General features: G+C 41.3%; 2 protein-coding genes and 1 non-coding gene across 3 annotated transcripts in view; 2 read left to right on the top strand and 1 right to left on the bottom strand.

Moving 5' to 3' along the window:
- Positions 1–548: 548 nt before the first annotated feature.
- Positions 549–9,105, top strand: ranbp1 (RAN binding protein 1). The gene is made up of 6 exons (XM_050052041.1): positions 549–697; positions 4,043–4,176; positions 4,283–4,440; positions 6,078–6,206; positions 6,461–6,529; positions 7,883–9,105. Exons 1-6 carry the CDS (start codon positions 683–685, stop codon positions 8,023–8,025), a joined length of 648 nt encoding a protein of 215 aa, XP_049907998.1. The 5' UTR covers positions 549–682; the 3' UTR covers positions 8,026–9,105.
- LOC126395051 (small nucleolar RNA SNORA77) lies at positions 6,705–6,833 on the top strand. Its single transcript, XR_007570415.1, has one exon. It is a non-coding gene; the product is annotated as a small nucleolar RNA SNORA77 (small nucleolar RNA).
- An 895-nt stretch (positions 9,106–10,000) lies between the features above and the next one.
- The window catches only part of zdhhc8b (zinc finger DHHC-type palmitoyltransferase 8b), an 82,626-nt gene continuing 69,194 nt past the window's right edge, over positions 10,001–23,432 (bottom strand). Inside the window, exons 4-11 of the mRNA XM_050052038.1 lie at positions 22,068–22,240; positions 21,738–21,840; positions 20,171–20,262; positions 17,545–17,677; positions 16,189–16,294; positions 14,637–14,743; positions 13,410–14,476; positions 10,001–12,894 (exon numbers count right to left, since the gene is read on the bottom strand). Of these exons, the coding sequence (XP_049907995.1) occupies positions 12,762–12,894; positions 13,410–14,476; positions 14,637–14,743; positions 16,189–16,294; positions 17,545–17,677; positions 20,171–20,262; positions 21,738–21,840; positions 22,068–22,240 (1,914 nt within the window). The 3' untranslated portion in view covers positions 10,001–12,761. The remainder of the gene's footprint in view (positions 12,895–13,409; positions 14,477–14,636; positions 14,744–16,188; positions 16,295–17,544; positions 17,678–20,170; positions 20,263–21,737; positions 21,841–22,067; positions 22,241–23,432) is intronic.

Genomic DNA, 23,432 nt, shown 5'->3' with positions numbered 1-23,432 from the left:
ATTTTGATAATCATTTAATTGTTATTATTTTTATTATCTGTCATGCAAATACATTTCATGGCTCCAACGTCTCAAATATGAGGACATGCTGCTTTTCTTTTATTTATTATTTTCAATGCATGACTTACTAGTTACAGAGTATTTTTGCAGTGTGGTGTTAGTAATTTTGCTTCAGTAAAATGTTGCATTTTTCTGAATAAATGGGTGTGGTAGCCTCAGGGATTTATGGGGGCTTATTTTAATATAAGCCTACAACAATCAGAAGACACACACACACACGCACACACCTTTTTATTGCACCACATTTTACTTATGTGCTTCACAGTGCTGATCCAGTTTAACTCATCGCTCTCTTTATGGATAGAATTATTCCTATAATTTCGCACCTATATTTTACATTTTGATATATCAAAGCCTGTCTGTTCTTTTGCATTGAATAGTCTACAGCACAAGTTGTCACCTTTCTCAGTCAATAATCAATTGATAAAAAAGTTTGAGACAGAAACAGCACTTTCCCAGAGACGAGAGAGGCGGTGCGCGCGCTGTCACAATGTGGGCGCGGGCATACGTAGGAAATTCGGCGCGCGAAAGCTGTAGCAGGAAGTAGCTTCGGGGAAACGGCGGCCAGTCAGGATTTGAATCTATCAAACTACTTCCATAATCTACAAACATCTACAATAATATGGCAGACCCGAAGGTGAGGTCACACATTTTAGGTCATCTAATGTATTATGGTCGCCTTGAAACTGGTATTAGGTGGCAAACATTGTATTTTGTATGTCGTAATTCGTCAAAGTTTGTAAAGGAAGCTGCGAGCCAGAAATGCCGACAATGATGTCTTTCGTGATGCTAGAACAGCCAATTGGTGTGTTTTTAAAGCCACTGGATGTAATGAAAGCTTAAGGGCATTATGACAGACATGTAGAAATGTCCAGGTCTAGATTTCATACTCTTCGTGATTTCTTTCAGGTTGACGTTGACGAGCTCCAAAGTACTGTGAAGTGTGCAGCCAGTCAGCATGTTAACATTAGCATCGCACACTCATCATTAGTTGCTTAGGGAGGCAATTTGCACGACACTGCTAACGATGTAACGAAACTATCACACTTGTCAGCCATTTGTACGGGGCACCTTACAATCTGCACGTAGCCGACCGGCCAAAGACAACGAGGTTAGCCGGGTTCCTTGTCTTTGTCTGCCCAGCACAACAGTTGCTAACATTTGCTAGCTATTGTTAGCATTAATAACGGGGTGCTGGAGCTAGTCATTGCGTATTAATGGGCAGTTAGCACTAACTATGTCATATTAAGTAGAGTGCCAGTTATCCCAAAAATCATGTCACCTAAATCCCTGTCAAATTAACAGTGGCTTCAGTCAACGACAAACACCGTGGTCCGTGAAGGCTTACGGTTAACGGTTAGCTCTCCACTAGCCTGCCAGTGAAAGGCCTCGTTGCCTAGCTAGGCAACTTCACAATGAGTTGTCTTAGAAAAACAAAGTCGAACAACTGTTTGTTAACACTAAAGAAGTAAAATTCAACTGCGACGAAAAACCAAGCTCATTGTTTACCCACCTAATCATTCAAGCCGGTTACATTTACTACATTTATCCAACCGTAAGCGCATTGAATTTACCATTAGTAGCAGTTGTAGCTTACCTCCCTTAGCTAAGGGACTGTTCTTCACTTATCAGGGGAGGGGGGTAGCTGGGGTGTGACTTTTTTAAAATTTGATCCTCCTGAAAGCTACTAATATTTGTCCTTGAGCCTCCCTGAGTGATTTGAGGACCCTCTCCGCCATAAATTACTTAATAGAGTTTTAAAACCTATTCTTTGGTATTTAAAAGTTGAACACAAAATTCTGGGGTTGAAAAAAACCTGGTTTTCGCTCTTCTTGTGCATCTTGGTTAGTTTGTGCTGACGGTTTATTTTGGGCCAAATTTTAAATGAGATGTAGAATAAAGTGATTTTGCTGAAATCACACTACTTTACGGCTGGGCGATAGGGCTGAAAAATGTATCACGATAGAAGTGTTTTATATCAGTCAATAACGATAATTATTGAATTTTTAAAAACCTATTTGAAATAAGGACCAGGAGAAAAAAATGTTAAATTTAAACACTTCTATTTTAAATGTAACCTTTCTTCAGTAATGAACAAACGAACACAGAGGAAAAAGAGGTCAACATAACCATGAAAAACAGTCAAATAAATGAATGTATTGGTTAATGTGCAAATGTAAACATTACATAAATGCTTAAACTTCTTTAAAAAAAAATGTGCAAAGTACTTTGTAAAAAAGAAATTAACAGATATTAACATATTTGACCTGTAACAAACAGTCAGAACCAGTATAAATATAACTCAAAAACAACTCAAACATGGTTTCACTCCAGATTTTGGCAAGGAAAACTGTTTCACCTTCTCAGGCTTTAAGGCCATACATGTACATGGTAGTCTGCTGCTGCTTCTGTGGTGTTTCACTTGTACCAGTGGTTGATGGCGGCTTGATACTGCTGTACTCCAAGGGGTGAGAGCGGCTGAGGTGATAAAATAGGTTCGTTGTATTCCCAGTCTTGGTAGGGACGGTGACCATGCACAGTTTGCAAACAACATTGGTCTGACTTTTGTCGGATTTATAAAATCCGAAGTACTGCCAAACCAATGAACTGACCTTTCCTCGTTTATCGACAATTTCCTCACGCTCTGTCGCACTCATTTTCTCCTTTCACCGTTTTGTTATGAGTTGTAGACACGAGGCACGAAGGCGCACCCAAACATGAAACTGCTAGTGTGTGTCTCACTCAACAGGTTATTGGAACGTTACGTACGTTACCAGCAGGGAGTGAGTGAGTTTGTTCATGCAACCAAACTTGCTTAGCTGGGCCGGGAGCGCCGGGAGAGGCTGAAGCCCTTGCTGGAACTGCATCCCCCAGAATGCCTTGCGGTTCAGGACCGGGATTTTCTGTTTTATGAGACGTTTTATCGAACGTATTTTCTATTGATATCAATCACGTGTCTATCGCGATAGATATCATTATCATTTTATCGCCCAGCCCTACACTACTTTAAGCACAGATTTCTTTTTGTTTTGTTTTCTCCTGACAAAGGGATTTGTTCCACATGATGTGTCCAAGGACTGTCCGAAATTTGAAAAATTAACATTTGATTTTACATTTTCTAGCTGTGAGAAATGGTTTAACATAAGCAAATTTTGAAGAAAACTTGCTTTTAATGGATGTTTTCTTTTAAAAATTAGTGGTTAACTAAATACAGAGTACAGCCCTCATTGCCCCTCCCCTAAGCTAAAATAAAAACCATCAGTGCCTCCCCAGTGCTCAAAAAATTATTGACATGCCTCCCCCTTTTTGCACCACCTCTCCCCAAGAATTAGACACAAACAGCCCCTAAGTCGCAACAAATTAAGCGGGATATAGTTAACTTGCTATATAGCTAACTTGCTATACTGCTAACCAGTAACATTAAAGCTTGTGAGTATAATGGGGTAGAAGTAAAGTTAAGGTTGTCACTCTGAAGACAGGAAAGCCTCCCGCATTTTTCAGTTTCATATTCGCAAAATGACACTGCACACACAGATTTGCATAAGGTCTTTTCTCACTTTGTCAGAGGTCATGAACTTGCAAACTTTTTTAAGGATCTTTATCCTCAGTATTTTTTTTATTTTTTTGTATGAGTAATGTATTTTCTTGCCATATTAGACATGTACATTTAAACTTACGAACACCGACATGGGAACATGCAGCCCCAAATAGAATTAAAGATGCTTGGCTCAGCTGTAGTGATTACTAAAGGCTTTGGCAGTTCCCATACAAAAGCTATACTTAACCAATGAGCTCTTAAATCCCTCCATTGATGCATTCATGGCCGGTTGGTCAATTGTGAGAAGTCACTTTGTTCCAGTGATAGAATACAGTGACGTATACCACATGCCTTATTACTTAAACTCAGTCTGAATTTTTGACACTGATAAATTGATGTTGTTTTGCTTTGAGTTAAATCATTAATTTGTCTTCTTCCTTTTAGGACCAGGAAGAGCACGAACCCACTGCAGAGACAGCAGAGGACTCTAATCATGATCCCCACTTTGAGCCCATCGTGTCCCTTCCTGAGCAGGATGTGAAAACATTAGAAGAGGACGAGGAGGAACTCTTTAAAATGTAAACTGTTTTTAATGGTCTTCTTTGTTCAGTCACTCATATGTGTTGTGATCTAATATACATTTAGCTGACCATTTGGTAAGCTAGTATACTGTTGTTTTCTCAGGCGGGCTAAACTATACCGTTTTGCCTCTGAGAACGACCCGCCAGAGTGGAAGGAGAGAGGAACTGGAGACGTCAAGCTGCTGAAACACAAAGAGAAGGGCTCAATCCGCCTCTTGATGAGGAGAGACCGCACCTTGAAGATTTGTGCCAATCATCACAGTGAGTCAAGTTGACAAACAGTCATGTATTTAATGGCTGATTTATATCATGACACCAGATAAATTGCCAAGAGAGAGAAAAAACAAACCACTGATAAGAACACAAATAAAAATTGACATTGCATTGCATATGCACATTTGGCTTCTGTTTGTTATAAAGTTTTGTAGCAAGCCTTGTGAACACACCATCCTCTCTCCCCATGATATTTAAGTGTTTCAGTGTATGTGCAGAAACCTCAAGCTGGTGGTATTTAGGGTTGCAAAATTTCTGCAATATTCAAAATGGGAATAAAACAGAAATACAGGGAACATTTGCTCAGGATGTGTTTACAATGCCGTATGCAGAAAGGAACAAGCCTTTTACCAGATCATTAGCAGACATGATTTATTAAGTTGCCAAATTACATACAATTTAAAATGTGCCCTGTGGTGAGTTTAAGTTAACTGAGGAAAGGTACTTTAAAATTTTGAGCTGACAGAATGGGCTGTGGGTAAACTTGTGGTTTCAAGTAAACAACTGACGGACATGTTTAACAATAAAAGAATAAATGGAAATAGATTAATTATTTTTGATTTATTAATTAGCATGCCCAAACAAGCTCCATCCCACATGGTTGCAGGTAGCTAGCCAAAATTAGCAGAAGGTGTTAACAAGGTATAAACTGTGTGCTTTGCTTTGGGATATCTGCTGGTTAACTGAAATATAATAAAATATAAAAGATTCACTTCATGTACATTTGTTAGGCTATGGTATTGGGGGAAAAATGCAACCAGAGTATCACCTGCACATATGCAGCTCCTTTCCTCCACTGCCTTTCAGACTTTTTTACCAACTTCAACAAAAATGGTTTCCAGTTTCAGTTATAATAAAGCATTAATCCAACAAAATACCCTCTGTTTTCATTCCTATAAGGTCTGTTGTAACTGATAAAAATAATTTATTATTGTATTGTATAATACCATATACCCTGAAAATGTGATATTCAATTAAATAACCATAGTTATGACCAAAACATGCCATAAAACCAAATATTGCTTTTTCATGTATCTCCTGACTGTCAAATAAGTTCACTGTTAATTTCAATCGTGTCGTATCATGCAAAAATTCAGGCCCTTAACTTCCCTTGGACTTTTTCCAACCCTATGTGACCCTATTGCTATAAGTGGTAAGCATTGAACCGTAAGTGAAAGAAGGGGGAGGAGGTCTTGCTTTTGCACAGCAGTCTGCAGGTTATTGCAGTCTCTATCTCGGCAAACTGGTATTCATCATGTTAGTGTTCTCACCGCTGGATGAAATGATGCATCTCATTTACACGAGCAGCAGCTTTGCTCAGATAGGAGCTTTACACTGAATATTTGTATTCGCCTGAGCAAATGCAAGTGTAGTTAAGCAGACAACACACATGTAAGGAGCCTGCTAACAGGATTAATAGTGTATTGGTTCTGGTAAGAAGGAGAGAAATGGCACCAAACTAATCAAAATGGTTAGGATATACAATTGGCCATTATTAAAAGCAGTCCCAACTACATGCACTTAATAGTGGTGCAGCCACTGAATATGATGACCCCCTGTGGTGTAGATGCTTTCATCTCTGCCTTCCCTGCCATGTTAACCTTATTCTCTCTTGTGAACAACAGTTATGCCTAGCATGGAGCTGAAGCCCAACGCTGGCAGTGACAGGGCATGGGTGTGGAACACATTAGCAGATTATGCTGATGAATGCCCCAAACCTGAACTCCTGGCAATACGCTTTTTAAATGCAGAAAGTAAGTATTTATACTTGTAATCCAAAGTTGTACATACCAGTGTTTTAATTTTTATGATATAGTGATCACACTGAAGTGACAGAATGCCGCAAGAGGCCCGTTTTCTGCATCCAAACTTAAGGCAACAAACTCCCAGCAGCTGTTTTCACACATGCTTTCCTGTTTCTCAGTGCAGCATGATAAAGCAGCCTGACTGTCCATCATACAACAGTGTGTTGATGTGAACATACCCTAACTGTCTATTCTGTTTACAGATGCCCAGAAGTTCAAGGGGAAGTTTGACGAGTGCAAGGAGGAGATGAGAAAAACTCTAGAGGGATCAGGTACATGAAACTTAAACTTTAGGCACATTCTTTAAAAGAGAGGTTAGATGACATGAAGCATGTTTCCCATCAAATGTGGTCATGTTTGAGTGAAGTATATTATATTGAGACTTGTTTTAAATTAAATTCAAACTAATGGTAACATGACATCTTACATGCTAGGTTTCATGAGCATGCAGACTCACTCTGTCCCTTGCTGTTCCCTCCAGCCTGGGACTTTTTCTGTCTGCTACATGGACATGCAGAATGTAACACTTTACTGGCTTTTTAAAAGGCTGGTGTCAGTATGTTCTGCTACATCAAAATTCACATCAATCAAAGGGTCCCAGGGCCCACCTTAAATAATGAATTGCTTATAGTGGCTAAATGAATAGTTGGAATATTCTTTAACGGACAAACTTAAACACCTTAATTGTGGATGTCTAGTCAGTGTTGAAGGTAAATGCATTCAAGTGAAGCACTAAATTCTTTAGCGTGTGCTATATTGACCAAAAAGCTGGAATCGCCTGCTTGCATTGCACACTTTTTTTTTTCTTTTTTTTTTTTGCCAAAACACAGTGTTAAGTGACAGAAATACTCAGATGCCCTCTCAGCCCTGCTCGTCTCAGTTGTCTTTTACAGTTCATCTTCAGGGTTCTGAAGATGAACTGTAAAAGACTGTCTGTGAGAAGAAGACTTTCATGTATTATAGTAACAGGCACACATGTTCTTACTGGGTTGGCACTGGCGACAGCATCCAACAAAAACTGCCCACACTGAAATCGATTGCAGCAGAATGATTCTGTTCCTGCAAGTATCAGAGAGCAATTTGAGCAAAGGCACCACCAGTTGCTGTTTGCTCTCGGCAGCTCGGGTTCTGATGGCTCCCTGCTGGCCATATCACGGCTAACACAACCACAGCCTCGGCCTCTGTTCACAGCTTTACTATGGCTCAAATAAATATGGCTGAATATCCGAGTCAGCCAAAACACTGTAAAATGTATCCTCAACTCATAACATCCTCTGCACTAATATTTTGGCATGCCGTTTTTTGCGTAGGAAATGTAGCTACTTTGCAAAGAGAACAAGGAAGCTCTGTTTTTGAGGAGTGTCTAGAGCACACCCCCTTGTTCAAGCTGAAATAGCCTGTAGTTCTTCCTTGTGTCCAACTACGTCACTGTTACGTCAAATGATAGTGCTGGATGCAAATTTTCAGCTGCCAACTCAACTTTCTCGGTCAGTGTAGCACACGCAGAGAAGTTTAATGCTTCAATAAAATACATTTACCATCAACACTGATTGGTCGTGCAACTGAGTTGTGTTCAAACTTTCACAGCTTTTAAGCTGACTGCACATTTCCCTGTTTTGCCACAGGCAACACTGACAAAGTTGCAGAGAAGCTGGGGGAGCTCTCCGTAAAAGACAAGGCATCAGAAGAAAAGAAGGAATCGGTCAAAAAGGAGGCCGAGAAGAAAGAAGATGAGAAAAAGGAGGTGAAGGCTGAGGAGAAGAATTGAGAACCAAGAACTTGCTTTGCTGATCTTCAATTTATCAGTTTTTCCTCTTTTTCTACAATAGACTCTAAATGAACTGAATTTGGACACTTGCATATTATTAGTTTTTTTTTTTTTTATCTGTTTTGCCTCAAGATCACAAGTCCTTGATGCCACTGTGGGGAAAAATACAAGAAAATTTATGAGAAAAAAAAGAAGCCCCCACCCCTGTCCCTCTTTGCACCATGGAATGCCACGCTTTCCATCCTTGTCATCTACAGTTCAATGTTACATTTGACAAACTGTGAAAAGAGGCTTGTGATAGTGATAATTCCCACATTGGGGTATTTTTTTTGTTTTGTTATTCTGAAGCAGAGTTTGTTTGTAGGGGGAGAGGATAATGTAGCCTGCTTGTTAGCAGCACAGGGTCAGGGACCAGGCATTATGGAGGTGCATTACACATAAAATCCCATGATGCAGCTCAGTGGGCCTTAATACCCTGTCCACTGTCCATGCTTCCACTGTTAGTAACTGCAAGTAAGGCGAAGACTTCTCAGTGGATGCCTTGTAGAAGTAGTTCTTACTTGGTTCCTCCTTTCTTTAGTTCTGTTGGGAACTGACTAGAAGAGGAATCCACTCCAGACAGTCGAGGGGCATCAGATGGTGTGCTGCAGATCGCAGTGTCCACTGATGGCTTACTGATAGGAGATCAGATGCACTTAGCTAAGCATTTCATCTTTTTCCTTTTTGTTTTAATTATCTGAAAACCATCAAGTCCAAAGTCAACGGTTCATCAGAGTTTGGCGCAGCTCCGCTCTGACTTAAGTTCCTCACCATGAAATCAAGTTTGTATTATTTAGATCATAACATTCCCAGACTTAAAGCATGTAGAGTATATGTAACAGAGTGTGCCCTATCTGATCTGTGTGCTCACCACCCTCTCCTTTTCTTTCCACTAATTGAGTTCTTAACCTTGCCTCTAAAGTGCATCTAAGTGCCAGTGCATCTGTAAATACATGTATATGGATGAAATGTTGCTTTTCATTTGCACTCAAATGATTTGAAATGTTTCCTCCACCTTCGAATAAAAGCTGTCAAAGACCACAGTTGCATTCATATAAAAAAATCATTGTTTCCTGGGATAGCCAATGATAACGTGTAGCTATAAATAATACAGCTCAATTATACCAGAGGTGAGACCAAGTCGTTGTTTAGCTAGTCCCACATCCTAAATTGAGTGTCGAGTCCTAGACAAATCATAATGCACTCTTCACCAAATGTAATTCCATTTTAATAATGATACTACAGTATTAAATTTACAAAAACTCATAACACAATGTTGGTGGAAGTTGGCGTATCTATTTTTTGACCCTTAAACTGTAATTTTGTTGTTTTCATTGACCACCATATAGTTGTACTTGGTATCATTTTTCTCAACTGGCGCTCAGTTATATAACCTTAGCCCCTCGTGGTTTTTCCTTGCAACTTGACTGGATGTTGTTGGATTGGTTCAAACAAAGAGGATCTGGGGAATTCGATTTCCTGGGAATGAATAGTGTTATTGTCAGTTGAATCAGGAAGCGAAGGGAAATCAATTGGTCGTGGCACACTTATTAAATACATTTTTAAATCTTTGGGCTTGGGGGAAGGTATCAAGTATTTTCAAGTCAAAATGCTTATGAAATATTCAAGTGAAGTCATGGGTCATTTGTGTGGAATTCCAATTTAAGTTGCAAGTCCTTTTGATTTTGTCAGTTTGAGTATAAACTCAACAAATCCAAGTCATGTGACTCGAGTCCACACTTCTATATACTGAAATAAGATAAGATCATGTGACTGGGTTACATGCAAAATAGCAATCCTACAGAGGCTTTGACTTTTAAAATGTCAGTCAAGTGTGTTAAGTAAAATCTATGGACTATAAAACAACTTTCTATCAGTGTCGTGCAGGTGTACCAAACTACCATCTTAACTCACAAGAATCAATCTCATTCACTCAAAGAGTTGGAAACTTTATTTACTCCGCTCAGGTCATTGGGAAATATTTCCTCTTCACAAAAATAGGAACGCATGTACATTTATAGTATATTCTATATTTTAATACATATTGAACTTTCTATTTGAGTTTCAGAAAACAAAAATCAGCTCATGGCTGATAAAACAGATTCATTACTGACTGTCAGGAATGGCCCCTGACCTGCAGTGATGTCCATCCCAAAAAAGAACAGTGGACTAATGGCAGTCATCTTAAAGAGGAATGACATCGATAGTGTTTTGATATGTGGTCATGATAGACTGGGGTATTTTTTCAGGCAACTCGGCAGCTATCAATTTGTTCAGGTTATTTCAAGATGTTCCAGTTAGCTGTTTGACTGACACCCATCTGACTTGCCCAAAAAGTATCCCCGTATACCATAGCCTCACAACAGAAACAGTTTCTAACAGTTCAGAAATACATGACTTGAATAGAGTATCCTGTTGCTTCACATTACTGTGTTCATGGTAAGGCAGCTGGGTGAGACCTTAATAGGGAGACCATACTAGCCAGAAGGTTGTAACTACAGCAAGTTTCAGTAACATCCAACCTTGTCAGAAAGCAAGACTCCACCACAGCTACCGGCCTTTACACTCTGATCTCTGGAGAAAGTAATCTATGAATGCATCAGAAATGGGAAGGAAAAAGATCCTGTATAAAGTGATGTCATTTCACAATTAAGCATTTATTACCTTGTAAATCGGCCTTTCTTTAAGATCTTTGCTCACAAGTGTAACTCCTGCCATTTGCAGCTCGATACAAAACACTAATTTTCATTCATGTCCTTTAATGTCTAATAGTGTTTCAACGAGCCACATTTCATTGTGTATGGAACATAGCTATTCCTCTCAAAAAGGCAACAATGGTTTATTCATGCAAATGTAGCCGGACCAAATCTACCACTTAACATCCATGTAAATTCTGGCAAGTTTTTTTTCATGTTGGTTTGCTGCAAAATATAAATAAAAACCTTCCACTTAGATATCAGTTCATTTTTAGCAGACTTTTTCAATTAAGAGTAAAAATGAAAGAAAAGTTTAGCATCTCTGAGTGGTGTGTAATACTGGAGCTGTACCGGACAGCTGCTGCAAATGGATTTATTTGACATTTTCAGTCTTCATGATGTCACCCAGTCAATGCAATTGAGAAATTCTGCGTTGTGTAGCCACTGTTGGCACTGAAATCTCAAGGCAGCATCTACTGAAAGCCCATTCCTTGACTTGTGTTCAGCACACTGTGGATCATGTGACTGTTCACCTGTCAGTGATTGTGACTTTAATATTTTGCTTCCTCGGATCACATATCATGTAATTACATTTCATCATACATAATTTTTTGTACACTGCAAGGTAGACCAAGCTATATTTACCTTATGGATTTTACCCATCATCATCATCATCTCATTTATTTATAATTTATCAACAAAAAACTCCACTCAAAATAAAACATCCATTCCATGTATCTGTATAAAAAAGATGTATCAAACATAGCTTTTGAAAGGTTGGCTATATAAAAAGGAAACAAACCCATTAAAAAAACTACAAAATAATGAATGGATGATCACTTGCTTTACTACATGGGACAATGGGTTGTTTCTCTACACCGTTCCATTCCTATGATTACAACACAACTTACACACTAAACAATTAACCATCTTCTTCTTTTAGACACAAACAGAAAGTTGTTTTGGTTGTGCAAGGCTGGACTCTGGTTCTGCACTCTTGGGATGAGGTATTCTGATCTTTCAGAACGCTTATGTATCTGCCCAGCACTTGTATCATGGGTCATGTTGAAGTCGCCTAACTGAACTTCACTTAAACAGAAGTCTGTGATGATGTATTGCACCTTGGTTGAAGGGAATAAAGGGTGCTAAGCTGTATTCAAGCCCTAAAAACCTGCTCTTGATTGACACAAAGGAGTCGTTCATCATGTATGAATTCATATCATCTAGCATCTCTGCTGGTTGCATTCGTTCCTGAGAAATTTCCTTTTGACAAAGACAGATTTTAAGTTTATTTTTACTTTTAATCAACAGCAAAGCCTTTCTCAGTGAATTTGGAATGCAGCCACCAGATGTGATACGATGACATTTCCTTTCCCAGCTCACTCACTTGTCACTTGTCTCACGTTGCCTGCAAATGCAGTTGATCTAACTGATCAGTCCTCCATCATAACTCCACCAAACATGCTGGAGATGGCATGAACAGTACAGGTTAATGTGAAGCACCTTGACTTCTTGAGGTCGATTGACTCGTAAAGGACATTTAGTCTTCTCACAGAGATCCATAGTGAGGGTGTCAGTGTTTAATTCATCTGTAGTGTTTTTGTTCAGCCTTCAGCACTTGCTGGAGCAAAGTATGTGTGACATTTGGATCAATGTACGCTTCATGACCACAGCTGAGAGACAACGGTAATAACAGTAACGGTCCACTCTTACGACCAAGACGATGAGCCACAAAATGTTAACGACAAGACACTCCTCACACATACATACTGCGACCGCGGTATCAACTGACAAACAGCCCCTCAAGTATGAACACACACAGGCATTTGGCTAGACAGACCCACACAAGAGCAGACAGTTCCTCTGATTGGACAGTAACTCCAAAACAGGGAGTGCTATTTGCCCCTGACTGGCCGTTATCTAGACTTTACTAAAACAACAGAGAGGAGAGAATCTCTTTGCAGCAGGGTGGCCGTTGTCGTTGGAGGTGGATGTCCCTGCTCACACTGATATCTCATATGTGGTGCCTCCTACTCCTGTCACCTTTTTGACGTTATTGTGGCGACTGGGGCTGAGGGTGGGACCCTGGGCACTGGGGTGGCAGTCCATCTGCCCATTAACTTTCATGGCCTCTCTGAGTGGAAAGAGAAGAACAGAGAAAATGACTAAATACCAAAGAGATTCAAACAATAATACGACATTCAGAACATGCAGGTTAGTAGTTCGGATCATGACCATTTTAAATGACAAAACAGAACAGTGGTATGGATGATTACTTGGAGTGTGCTTGGGAATGTTAGACGAGGGGGTGAAAAGCATGCAAAAGAAAAAGAAATGAGAGTTATACAACTTTATTCATTCATCAAATAATACAAAAAATGATATTTTGCTAGAAAGGCAAACATATAAATCAGAACAGAACATGAAAGAATTCACACCAGACAGTATTTAACATGAATAAATAGAACAGTTGGACAAATACCATACACCTTATACAAATGCTACATGTCTCTTTAAGTAGGACTAGTACACTAGTGCCCATGAATTGCTGTCTGTGTGTTTTCCAGCTGAAATACATTCAGTGCCCAACAGTCCATAATGGCTCAGTAAATGCATGCAGTCCCACAGCGGTAACGTTAGGATTCATACCTTGGGCCCCCCAGACGAGGTGAGTCTGTCCTCTCTAGGGCACTGATGTAGGAGAGTTTCTGGTGGGAGTAGGAGGGGGATCGGGGCATAGCAGGGGAGCGGGGCTGGTGGGCTGGGGAGCGATAGGGGCCCTCGGGGCAAGTGGCCCTGCTCTGGCTGCTGTTGCTGCTACTGTGATCTGTATGCAGGGAGGTGGATGAAGTCCTAGGGGCGCGGCCCAGCGTGGAGCCGGCATGACGCAACACAGGGGTTCGTTGCCCATAGCTCACTAGGCCTACCCCCATCAGGTTGTCCCTGGAGCCTCCATAGGCCGGGGGTGTTGGGCCTCTGGAGCCAGGGCCACGAGGCCCATCTTGGTAGCAAGTATTGGGGGGTAGGCCGTAGCCCCCATCAAACACGCCAGAGTCCTGGGCATAGATATGGGTCTGGGAGCGCCCGTGCATTACCTGCCGTTTCTCCCTCTCCTCCATCTCCTTTCGCTCCTGGATGGAGGCCATGATGGTCTGGGAGAGGTTGTCGTAGCGCACCGGGGATGGGTCCCTTTCCCTAAGGTGGGGGGATTGTCTGCCCACCCCCCTGGGCGGCATCACTGGACTGTAGGTGGGGGCGACCTGGTGCCTCTGCATTTCAGGTTCCCGGATGTGGCACATTTTGGTGGGCAGGTAGGGCGAGTGGAACCCCATGGAGGGCATACCACGATGGGCCATGCACTCACTGGCAGCGGCTGGGGAGATGCTGGGGTTGAGCAAGCTGTCATAAGACAAGCTGCCATTACGGTTGGAGAGCGTGTTGGGCGAGAAGACACTCTTGTACGGGGTGGAGGTGACTGTCTGTGGCTGCAGGGCTGGGAGCTGGCCCTTCTCCGGCCGGCGCTGACCCTGCTTCAGGCTGAGAGAGCGCGAGTTGATAGGGTCAGAGTCCAGCTGGAGGGGAGAGGACTGGAAGGTGCGGTGGAGGGGAGCGTTGGTGTACTCAGGCAGATCCAGGTTTGGCTCGGATCGGTAGTCATGTCCACGGACACCCTCTTCCAAGATGGCAGAGGTCTTCCGGTCATCTGGCATTACAATCTGAAGAACAAACAGCAGAATGAAAATGTGAATGAAGTCCTTGTTCTTAATCACTGCCACTGAAGCTTTTGCACCAGGCAATAAACCCCTGACTATAAGGATAAAGCTACTAATCACAGAATGCACCTCATACATAACTGCCAAACAAATCACGTCTTACCTTCTCTCCAGCGGTGTGGTAGTGGACTTTAGGCATGGTGCCAAAGGACGGTCTGAATTTGTACATGGCTGGAGTGGAAGGGTGGGTCTTACCAGAAAGAGAACTCTCTACAACACACATAGACACAAGACCAGAGTCAACACTTTGGAGGTAATAGACATTATTACACCAGCTCTGATTGAAAGTTAGTTCTGGGAGAAACCTCAGAGTTGGATTCTATTATAAGAGTAAAGAGGGCGTAGTGATTGAATTCTTGAAACACACACCATCACTGTTCCTACAGAATGAAAATGAGTAGGAGAGGCTGAGCAGTCGGATGGTAAGAGCCCAGTCTGTGACTGAAAGGGAACACATTTGAATCCTTCAACATTCAGCTGTCCATCTTTGATGCATTGGCGCCCACAGAGTGGCCAGATCGGGCTATTGAAAATTTTGGGGTGGCACCCCAAAACCAAAAGCCAACAGAATTTTTAATTTAAGCCAAACTTTGGAGCCTTACTCAGCCTTAGGTTGTGCACTTTCATAAGATACCACTACCTTCCCTCTAGTTTATAAAATGAGCATGCCACAGCCTCTTAAATACAGTAATAGCCACCTCTGACGGAAGGAGGAGTAATACCCCCCTCGTAAATCCCTCTGCCTTCCAGCAGTGCCCCCGACTGCTTGACTGTGATGTTGCAAAAAAACGATCAAGACATGAAGTTAATAACCTTGAACTATGTTATGTCCAGAGCAAAGCACGAAACCTCTCTATGTGTCTCCGAGGGATACACAAAGAGCTCTTACCTCAACAAACTCTGAGTCTTCTAAATTGCTTTTAAAAAGGGAAGCAATCCATTCAGACCATCTGCAGTACTTTGACGTACCACCAGGCAGGGATAGTGCTCCATGGAGGAGCAGAAAGTGTTCACTCCCTGATATAATGCACCATGACACTGGAGATCCTCTGGAGGGAACCTGCTGTTGTAGGTCCACACTATATATCATTGACATTTCATACTATTGAATGCAACAGTATAAAGAAGACATTACTGCTGGCTGACACCTTTAGCTGTGAAACCACCACCACAAAAGGATCTGTCACAGTTCCAAATTTACGCAGATGACATTCAAAGGCAGTCAGTCATTTTTTTTAGTTAAGAGTCCGGATTGTTGATATTCATCCCCCATCCCTCCATGTGTCAGAGCCTCATTGCTACACGCCACCAGTAAAGAACGTGGTTATTCACATTGCAATGATTCACTCTGAAATCTCTCCATTGTACCACAAATGGTGCTGATTCAGTGAACAGGACTTTCCTCCTCACTACAAATTACACCTATTCTCTGGCCTGGCATTAAAAAGGCCATTGACCTGCCACTGGGACGGACATTTATCACGCTAAACTAGAGGCACGTCACATCCCACACTGTGATGTACAGAGGGAGTTTGGGGAATTTCTTTTTGGTACCAGCCCTGACAGGAAAGAGAAATGGGATTGATGATGACTGACAGGAGAGAGAGGGAGGGGTGTTGGTGAACACAGAGACGCTTTGTTCCTGTGTTTCTTACCTTCACTGGAGGTCAGCTGGCCTTTCAGCTGGTTGTACCTGTCAGCTTTGGGCGGCAGCGGCGGCTGGGTTTCTTTCTCATCCAGGCCGTCTAGGCTGCTTTTGGACTACAGGGAGGAGAGCAGCGCGTTAAAAGCATCCAGAACAGGTGGGGGAACAGCAGATGAAATAGAGAAGAGCATGTGTTAGCGCCAGGGACGCACCAACACAACTCTCACAGACGGTTGTAGTATAGCCAAGCTGCACTAGGCAGCTGCTCAACTTGACCTTAATTTTATTTTTGAGGCTAATGGAGTGGAAATGTTAAAATGATCTCAGTATTGGATAATGTTTTTTTGTACTCAATGGAGCGTTGTTGCACAGAAAAGGACTGAAATCAATGCAGCAGAACCAGAGATGTCACCTTTTTTATTCAACACATCATTCATCTTTGTCAAAACTTGACGCCTGAAGCCAGAGATGAGCAGCAGGCTACAGAGGTCTGTCTAACTTCACGTGAACAGATTTCTTTTTCATTTTCAAACTTGTAGACTTCAGTCCCAACTGACGCCGACTCAAGTGACATCACTTGAGGCAATTTATCAGACTTCATTTCCCTCTGGTGCCACAAAAGGATTTACAAAGCTTTTTTTGAATTGTGCAGTAGTACTCCAAAACACACGTAAACAGACTTTGATGTTGCTGGAAAGACAATTTTCTAATTTTCTCAGAAAATTCACTGAATCACTCTCAGCTTGCAGAAAAGTTGTCTCTATCATCTAACCCACACATCAGAAAGTAACTGAACTATAGAGTTATTCTTAAACGGAATAGGGCACTTTTCTTCACTTTGTGCTCTAGGCTGATGAGATGAGTAGGCTATATTTTACAGGTACAGACATCAAACAATTTCCAATTCTATGCAAGTTGATTGTCAACATTTTCAGTAAATGGAGTGAATTGAAACCAATGGCTATGGCTTCTAAATCATTTACATTTGTTTCTATTATTTTTAGAGGCATGTTTGCCTTTAAAATCACCCACAGAGACACAGTAAATGCCTTTGGGGTCAAAAAACAGTCATTTATTTTCCTCCTGTTTCACATGAGTCACTTGGCTTTGACGCCGTGTGTCTAATAATATCCTGTTTTAGAAATGAGGAAATTCTCTAAAATATCTGACCTCAGTGAGCTATATGCTGTGTAAGTGTGAGCCTGTATTAAAATGGGAAACAGAACTGGGGAACTATGACTATGGGAATACAGAGAGAGAAAACGGTTACACCCTGGCAAAACAAGGACTAGCTGAAGGCCACTCGGATGATGGACTAACAGGAAAATAACAGGAAAAAACCTTGTAGTAATTGTGAACAACTCACCTTGGAGCTGATGATGGTGCTGTGGATGCCGTTATCACTGATCTTGATGGTGATTTGCCTGTCTGACAGGTCAGGTCTGATGAATGGGGGCTGAATTTTGACATGGGGCTTTTTCTTGGGGTCCAACATGTACCTGCATACAAATGGGCAAAAGGGACGAATGGTTATAAAATATATACAGATACACAAGGGCATAGGTTTCGTTTCAACAGTGGGGACACACACACACTGTATGAAACAGGCTTTGGGAGTCATCAGTCAGAAAATGTTGAGCATAAAACATTTAAAGATACACCATGCAGGATTTTCCTAAAAAAAAAACAATTTATAGACTCATACAGAAGTAATCCCTCTCTACCACCTCTTATGACCCACTAGAAGTGTGTGGCAATGTATTTTTCTGCAGAGACTCTGCCCTATGTCTGCATTTTTAAATTTTCTTCTTATTTTTTGTGTTTGGGACATTTATGGGCATGTAGCACACACAGTGCTCAGGTGAGTTTGGGGCTTTTATAAACAGGTGGCAACCAGGTGCCAGACCATAAGCTGCAGGCATCCAAGTGACACAGCGCTGAAAAAATGCACATATAGTGAGGCAAAATGCAAAACAAGACTGAATCGTGGGTTGACTTTAACTTTTGCTTTCGCTGGCAAGCGTGTTCACAAAAAGTAACCAACACACCTGCATAATATACCTTCAATTTCCTGCATTCTAGATTATTTTTATGCACTAATTTGTGCATTTCTGCATCAGTGTATGGTGTAAATGTCTTTAATTTTGTCAACACTAGAACCACCTTGTAGTGGCATGCCTCCGTGTTTACGTCCATGTCTTTGAAAACATGGATGCTGCACACACATCTTCCCCCCAGCAGCACAGAAGTTAAATACAATCAGTACAGTTTCAAGGTCAAGATGGGCACCAGGATTAGTGTCACCAAATCAGGATCTGACCAAATGTCTTCCTTTCTGTTCCTGATATATGACGTTAAGTAATGTCCAGAAAAAATTTCATCACTTTATTATTATATCCTATTAGATATTTGTGTGAAATTTGGTCATAATTAGGATACGACTTCTCAAGTTATTTCCAAAACAGGTTTTGTGAGGACACAGTGTCTTTGACCTTTGTCCTTTCAGCCAACAAATTCTGTCCTATTCATTCAAGTGCAAGTGGTTGTTGTACCAAATTTGACGGAATTCCCTCACGGCCTTCTTGAGATAATGTGTTCTCAAGAATACGACAGACAAGGTCAAAGTGACCTTGACCTTTGACATATTACCACTAAAATCGAATCAGTTCATAGCTGAGTCCAGGTTGACTCCTCAAGGCTTTCTTGAGATATCGTGGTCACGAGAATGGGACGGATGACGGACAACGGACAGAAGGACAGACAGACGGCTATGGTTATTGCCAGCACAGAGGCATAATAAAAGTCCTCTGCTCTCATGTTTATATTGGCAGGGAAGACATATTTGGGGGGAGACCTGTCTCCTGTGCCCCCCCATCCCTAATTTCAGTACTCCTTTCCTACTTGATATGCTGCACCTTATACTTTCCTCCACTATCAACCCATGTAGGCTTTCCACAGATACACAGGGCTGAGTAAAATGATGAAATTACTGAACCACTTTGTGTAATCCCATTTGACTAGTTAGACAGTTTAAAAACAGACATTTCAAACACAAGTTCCTGACAGAAAAACAGCATTTAAGTGAGTCTTACAGGCTTTTTTCATAATTAAAAGGGCTGTCAGTGTGATGTCTTTAATATTTAATGGCGTGGATGCTTGGGGAGTGAAACATGCCGTACATTTTCTGGGCAGTCTTTTCAAGTAATTTAAAATAATCAACCCTTACATAAAAAAATCCATGTTTCTAAATGAATGAGACTGATTTGCAAACTGATTTTAAAAAATACTCTTATAACAGTTCATTCAGTATCAGTCTGGTCCAACATGCTTTGAGTCAATGGTTCAGTAAATCAAAAACCTTCCACCAGGGAGTACGCAACAACTTAACAGCAGATGCTTGTAACACAGCATTTCACCCCCACCTGCTGTCGTCTCTCTGCGGTCACACTGTTGATTTTTATGGAAAGGAACTCGTCCCTATAGGTTGTAAAACTGGTGTTCGGGCTTTTAGTGATGCTGTGTGTGTGTGTGTGTGTGTGTGTGTGTGTGTGTGTGTGTGTGTGTGTGTGTGTGTAAAAAGCACGTTGACTAGCTGTGCGCTCCATCTCCCATTAACTGTTGTTCTAAAGAGTGATTCAATTCTCGCAGCCATCTGCCTTCCCCCAGGGTTGCTGGCTGTTTTCATGCTACACACCTCCGCAGTTACCTAAGAGCACGTGCATACACTCATACACACAAGGTATGTGTGTGCTATTATTGCAGCTACATGGTGCTGCACTGGTGCTATGGCATGGATGTCACAGGCTTTAATAGGCCACACCCCTAGCACACATATATATGCATAACCATACACAAACCTAATCTTTCAAGTGCAAAAATCCAGCACTGTTCATTAAAAATCACTGAGAGTTGAATGTGCACTAACAGAATAAAAACCCTTAAAGCATCTACTGTACATACAAACACACATGCAGCATAATAATGCATCTTACCTGGGTGCCAGGGGACTACATAAGACATACTCCACGTTGCCACAGCAACCCTTAGTGAAGGGATTTACTCCTCCGCGAAACTTGCCCGTCACCTGAGAAGAGGTTGTTTAGAGTCGTCAGCAAAGGAAGGCCACAGTGTACACATGTACACACATGAACATACACACTCACACAGAGGTCCAGCGCTTGAATACAAAGAAGGTGATTAATTTTGTTGAAGCATCACATAATTACTGTGTTTGGGAATAATTGTGCTGTTTATTAGCATATCTGTTATTTCTTCTGTGTGTGTGTGTGTGTGTGTGTGTGTGTGTGTGTGTGTGTGTGTGTGTGTGTGTGTGTGTGTGTGTCTACTGTCTTTGTTAAAGGGATCTTTTGTGCTCATTTTCAAGTTCAAGTTCATATTTGTATTTGGGGTTTCTACTAGAACATGTTTGCCCACTTTAACGTTCAAAAAACACTTTATTTTCCTCATGGTGTCTGTGCTGGAACACCTGTATGCACCCTATGTCTTAAAATGCTACATTTTAGCGCCTGTCTCTTTTACCCCCCCCCCCAGACAATTGTGAATTCTAGTTGGTATAAAAATTGGGGCGATGATATTTTAAATATCATGCTGTGTGGATGTTAACATTTTGACGTCTTCCAGACATTGGGTTTTGTTCTCCATACCTTGTGTCGTTATTCTGCGTCAAGATGACATTGGTGTGAGATGTTTGGAAGACATTGGATTTTGGTTACTTAACAACGCAACGCTTAAAACCAACAAAATATCAACATCATTTTTCGTTGATCAGCAGCGAGAAAGGTTTCCCTGATGTTAGCATGTAGCTACGTGTAGCATACTTGCAGCCATGAAATGACTGTAACAGTAGAGTGGCAATTTCTACCATCAAATATCAGCAATAAAAGCATCTATACGTCTTCACAACCAGACATGTCCCAGCAGGAATGAATCAAAACCAGGGAGAAATTAACATTGGCAACCAAGACTACATGTACATACATTCCCTAACAATTGCATGTGATGTGACATGAAAGGAAATGTGTCACCAACTGACACCGGCTTGAAAACAATGTAGAAAAGCAGTCAGAGCTATTCAGCAGCTATTCAGAGCTGCCTGAGAGTTGAGGTTCATGCTCGCAGGGATTATTTTTTACATACCTTTACCTCAATATTTGAAACCATGGCAACAATTAATATGAACATCTGACATCGGAACATTATGTGTGACAGAAAAATAAGAAACAGTATAGGTCCCCATGACAGTTACCTCTGTCCACAAAGACTACTTGGACTGTATTATTCTACTGTATGTGCAGCTGGAGTGCCAGAAATTCACTGTGGTGACCAGAGGTTAGCTTGTCAAAATTCTCCACCTAATTCAAAGGTCCACTAAAACAAGCACGGTTGCCAACAGTCAGACAGCTCCAGGTGTGAATGTTTGAGTCTGTGTGAGTGTGAAGCAGAGCAACACAGCTCTGTTGACTTATGCTGGATAAACAACAGACCAACTGTTTGTGTGTGTTCGTTCAGGACAAGCACGTCAGCAGCTCCTGCACCCACCTGTTCATTGGTTGTTCGACCTCGAGCAACGAGCACCATATGGAAACCTGTGAGCCCCATGACTGGAATAAAGAAAAGCCCCGCTATGCACATTACCACCAGACTGGACACAACGGTCAAGCTCAACAACAACAATATGGGACCACAAGAACACAACCAGATGTACTGTGAGAATAACTCCACTGACTTATCCAAACAGAGGAAGCTAGTAGCACTAACTTCCGTCCATTCAGGAAACATTAGTCCAAAAATAAATGATCAATCATCCAAGTTGTCCAGTTAAAGGAAGAAATAGACTTCTAAGTGAGATTTCCAGCAGAGAAAGGATACGTGACAGTGGTGTGCAGCGCTGCCAGTCTCTCTCGGTGGTGGAGGACGAAGATGAGACCGAAGGAGAAAACTCCGACCATGTGGACGCTCAACGACAGCAGGAAGAGGAAGAAGTAGCGGTAGTTCCTCCGTCCAATGCAGTTGTTCACCCAGGGACAGTGGTGGTCAAAGTCCTGGGGAGGGAGGGGAAAAGAGAGTTACACTCTATGCAAGTTATCTTAAGGTATTAAATTATATGAACTACAGCTGATCTGGGTTTGGGCTTTAGATGTCATTGTAAATTGAGGTTTATTAGTTTTGCTCTATGCATCATCTCTTATCCCTGCGAAGGCACAAGTCTCTCAACAAATTAAGGCAAATAAACTTTAAGGTCCAGTGTGTAAGATTTAGGGGATTTAATGGTATTTAGCAATGAGGATTACAGATTGCAAGTAGCTGAAACTTCCCCTGGTCAGAATTCCTTCAGTGTTCATTGTTCCGGAGGATTTTATCATGAGCCGAATTATCCGCAGAGGTCACTTCCTCTCCCAAAACACACTGACCAAGTCATTTTAAACCAGCTAAAACACTGACTGAAGCAGTTTCATGTTATAAATCAGTGTTTTCTGATGCTTTTTGGCATGTCGGTGACAGGCCACTCGCACCTACTACTCTGTGCTCACCTACTTTATCTCATAACGTAAGTTCCCGGTGATTTAAACTGGGTAATAACACTGAATAAAGCAGTTCCATCTTTAAAAAGAAAAAAAAATTCCAACACTCTCATCACCGAGGGCCTGAATAACAAAATTGCGAGAAATGAAAAGAAACATTTCAATGAAACATTCAATCCATGCGCAAACTACAAATCCAATCTGTTGTGTTGTGTTATGTTTTTCAGTTAAGACCCTACTTTCATCGGTTGATGTGTAAATAATCCAAAAGTCAAACAGTCAGCCTTTTTTGAAATTAAATGTAGAAGAAAACCGGATGTAGGAACACAACATGTGTAATTCTGCATCCTGTGTGTAGGTGTGTGATAATGTCCCGCTGTGTAAGTCCATTTGTAAGACCAAAATGAGGATTTGAAAGCTAATACCAATGACAGTATTTCATGGTTGAAGCTGCCAATACTTGCCACTAATTATGATCTTTAATGAGGACATTTTTGCCAAAAACACAGATATTAATAAATCATTTATATATATATTCAGCATTTGGTACGGTTTTTAATTCTTGGCAGGACAGAAAAGCTTCTAAAGGGATTAAGCTACAAGCATATGTACTATGTACAAACAAACTACATCATATATGATATCAAACATATCCAGTGCTAATAGATCATTGATAAAAGGCGAATATATTGGTCTAATTTTGAGGCATATT

Source organism: Epinephelus moara, chromosome 8, assembly GCF_006386435.1.
Source record: "Epinephelus moara isolate mb chromosome 8, YSFRI_EMoa_1.0, whole genome shotgun sequence".
Lineage (NCBI taxonomy): Eukaryota > Metazoa > Chordata > Actinopteri > Perciformes > Serranidae > Epinephelus > Epinephelus moara.
Note: the sequence above shows the minus strand (reverse complement) of the source record. Positions and strands in the feature narration are given on the sequence as shown.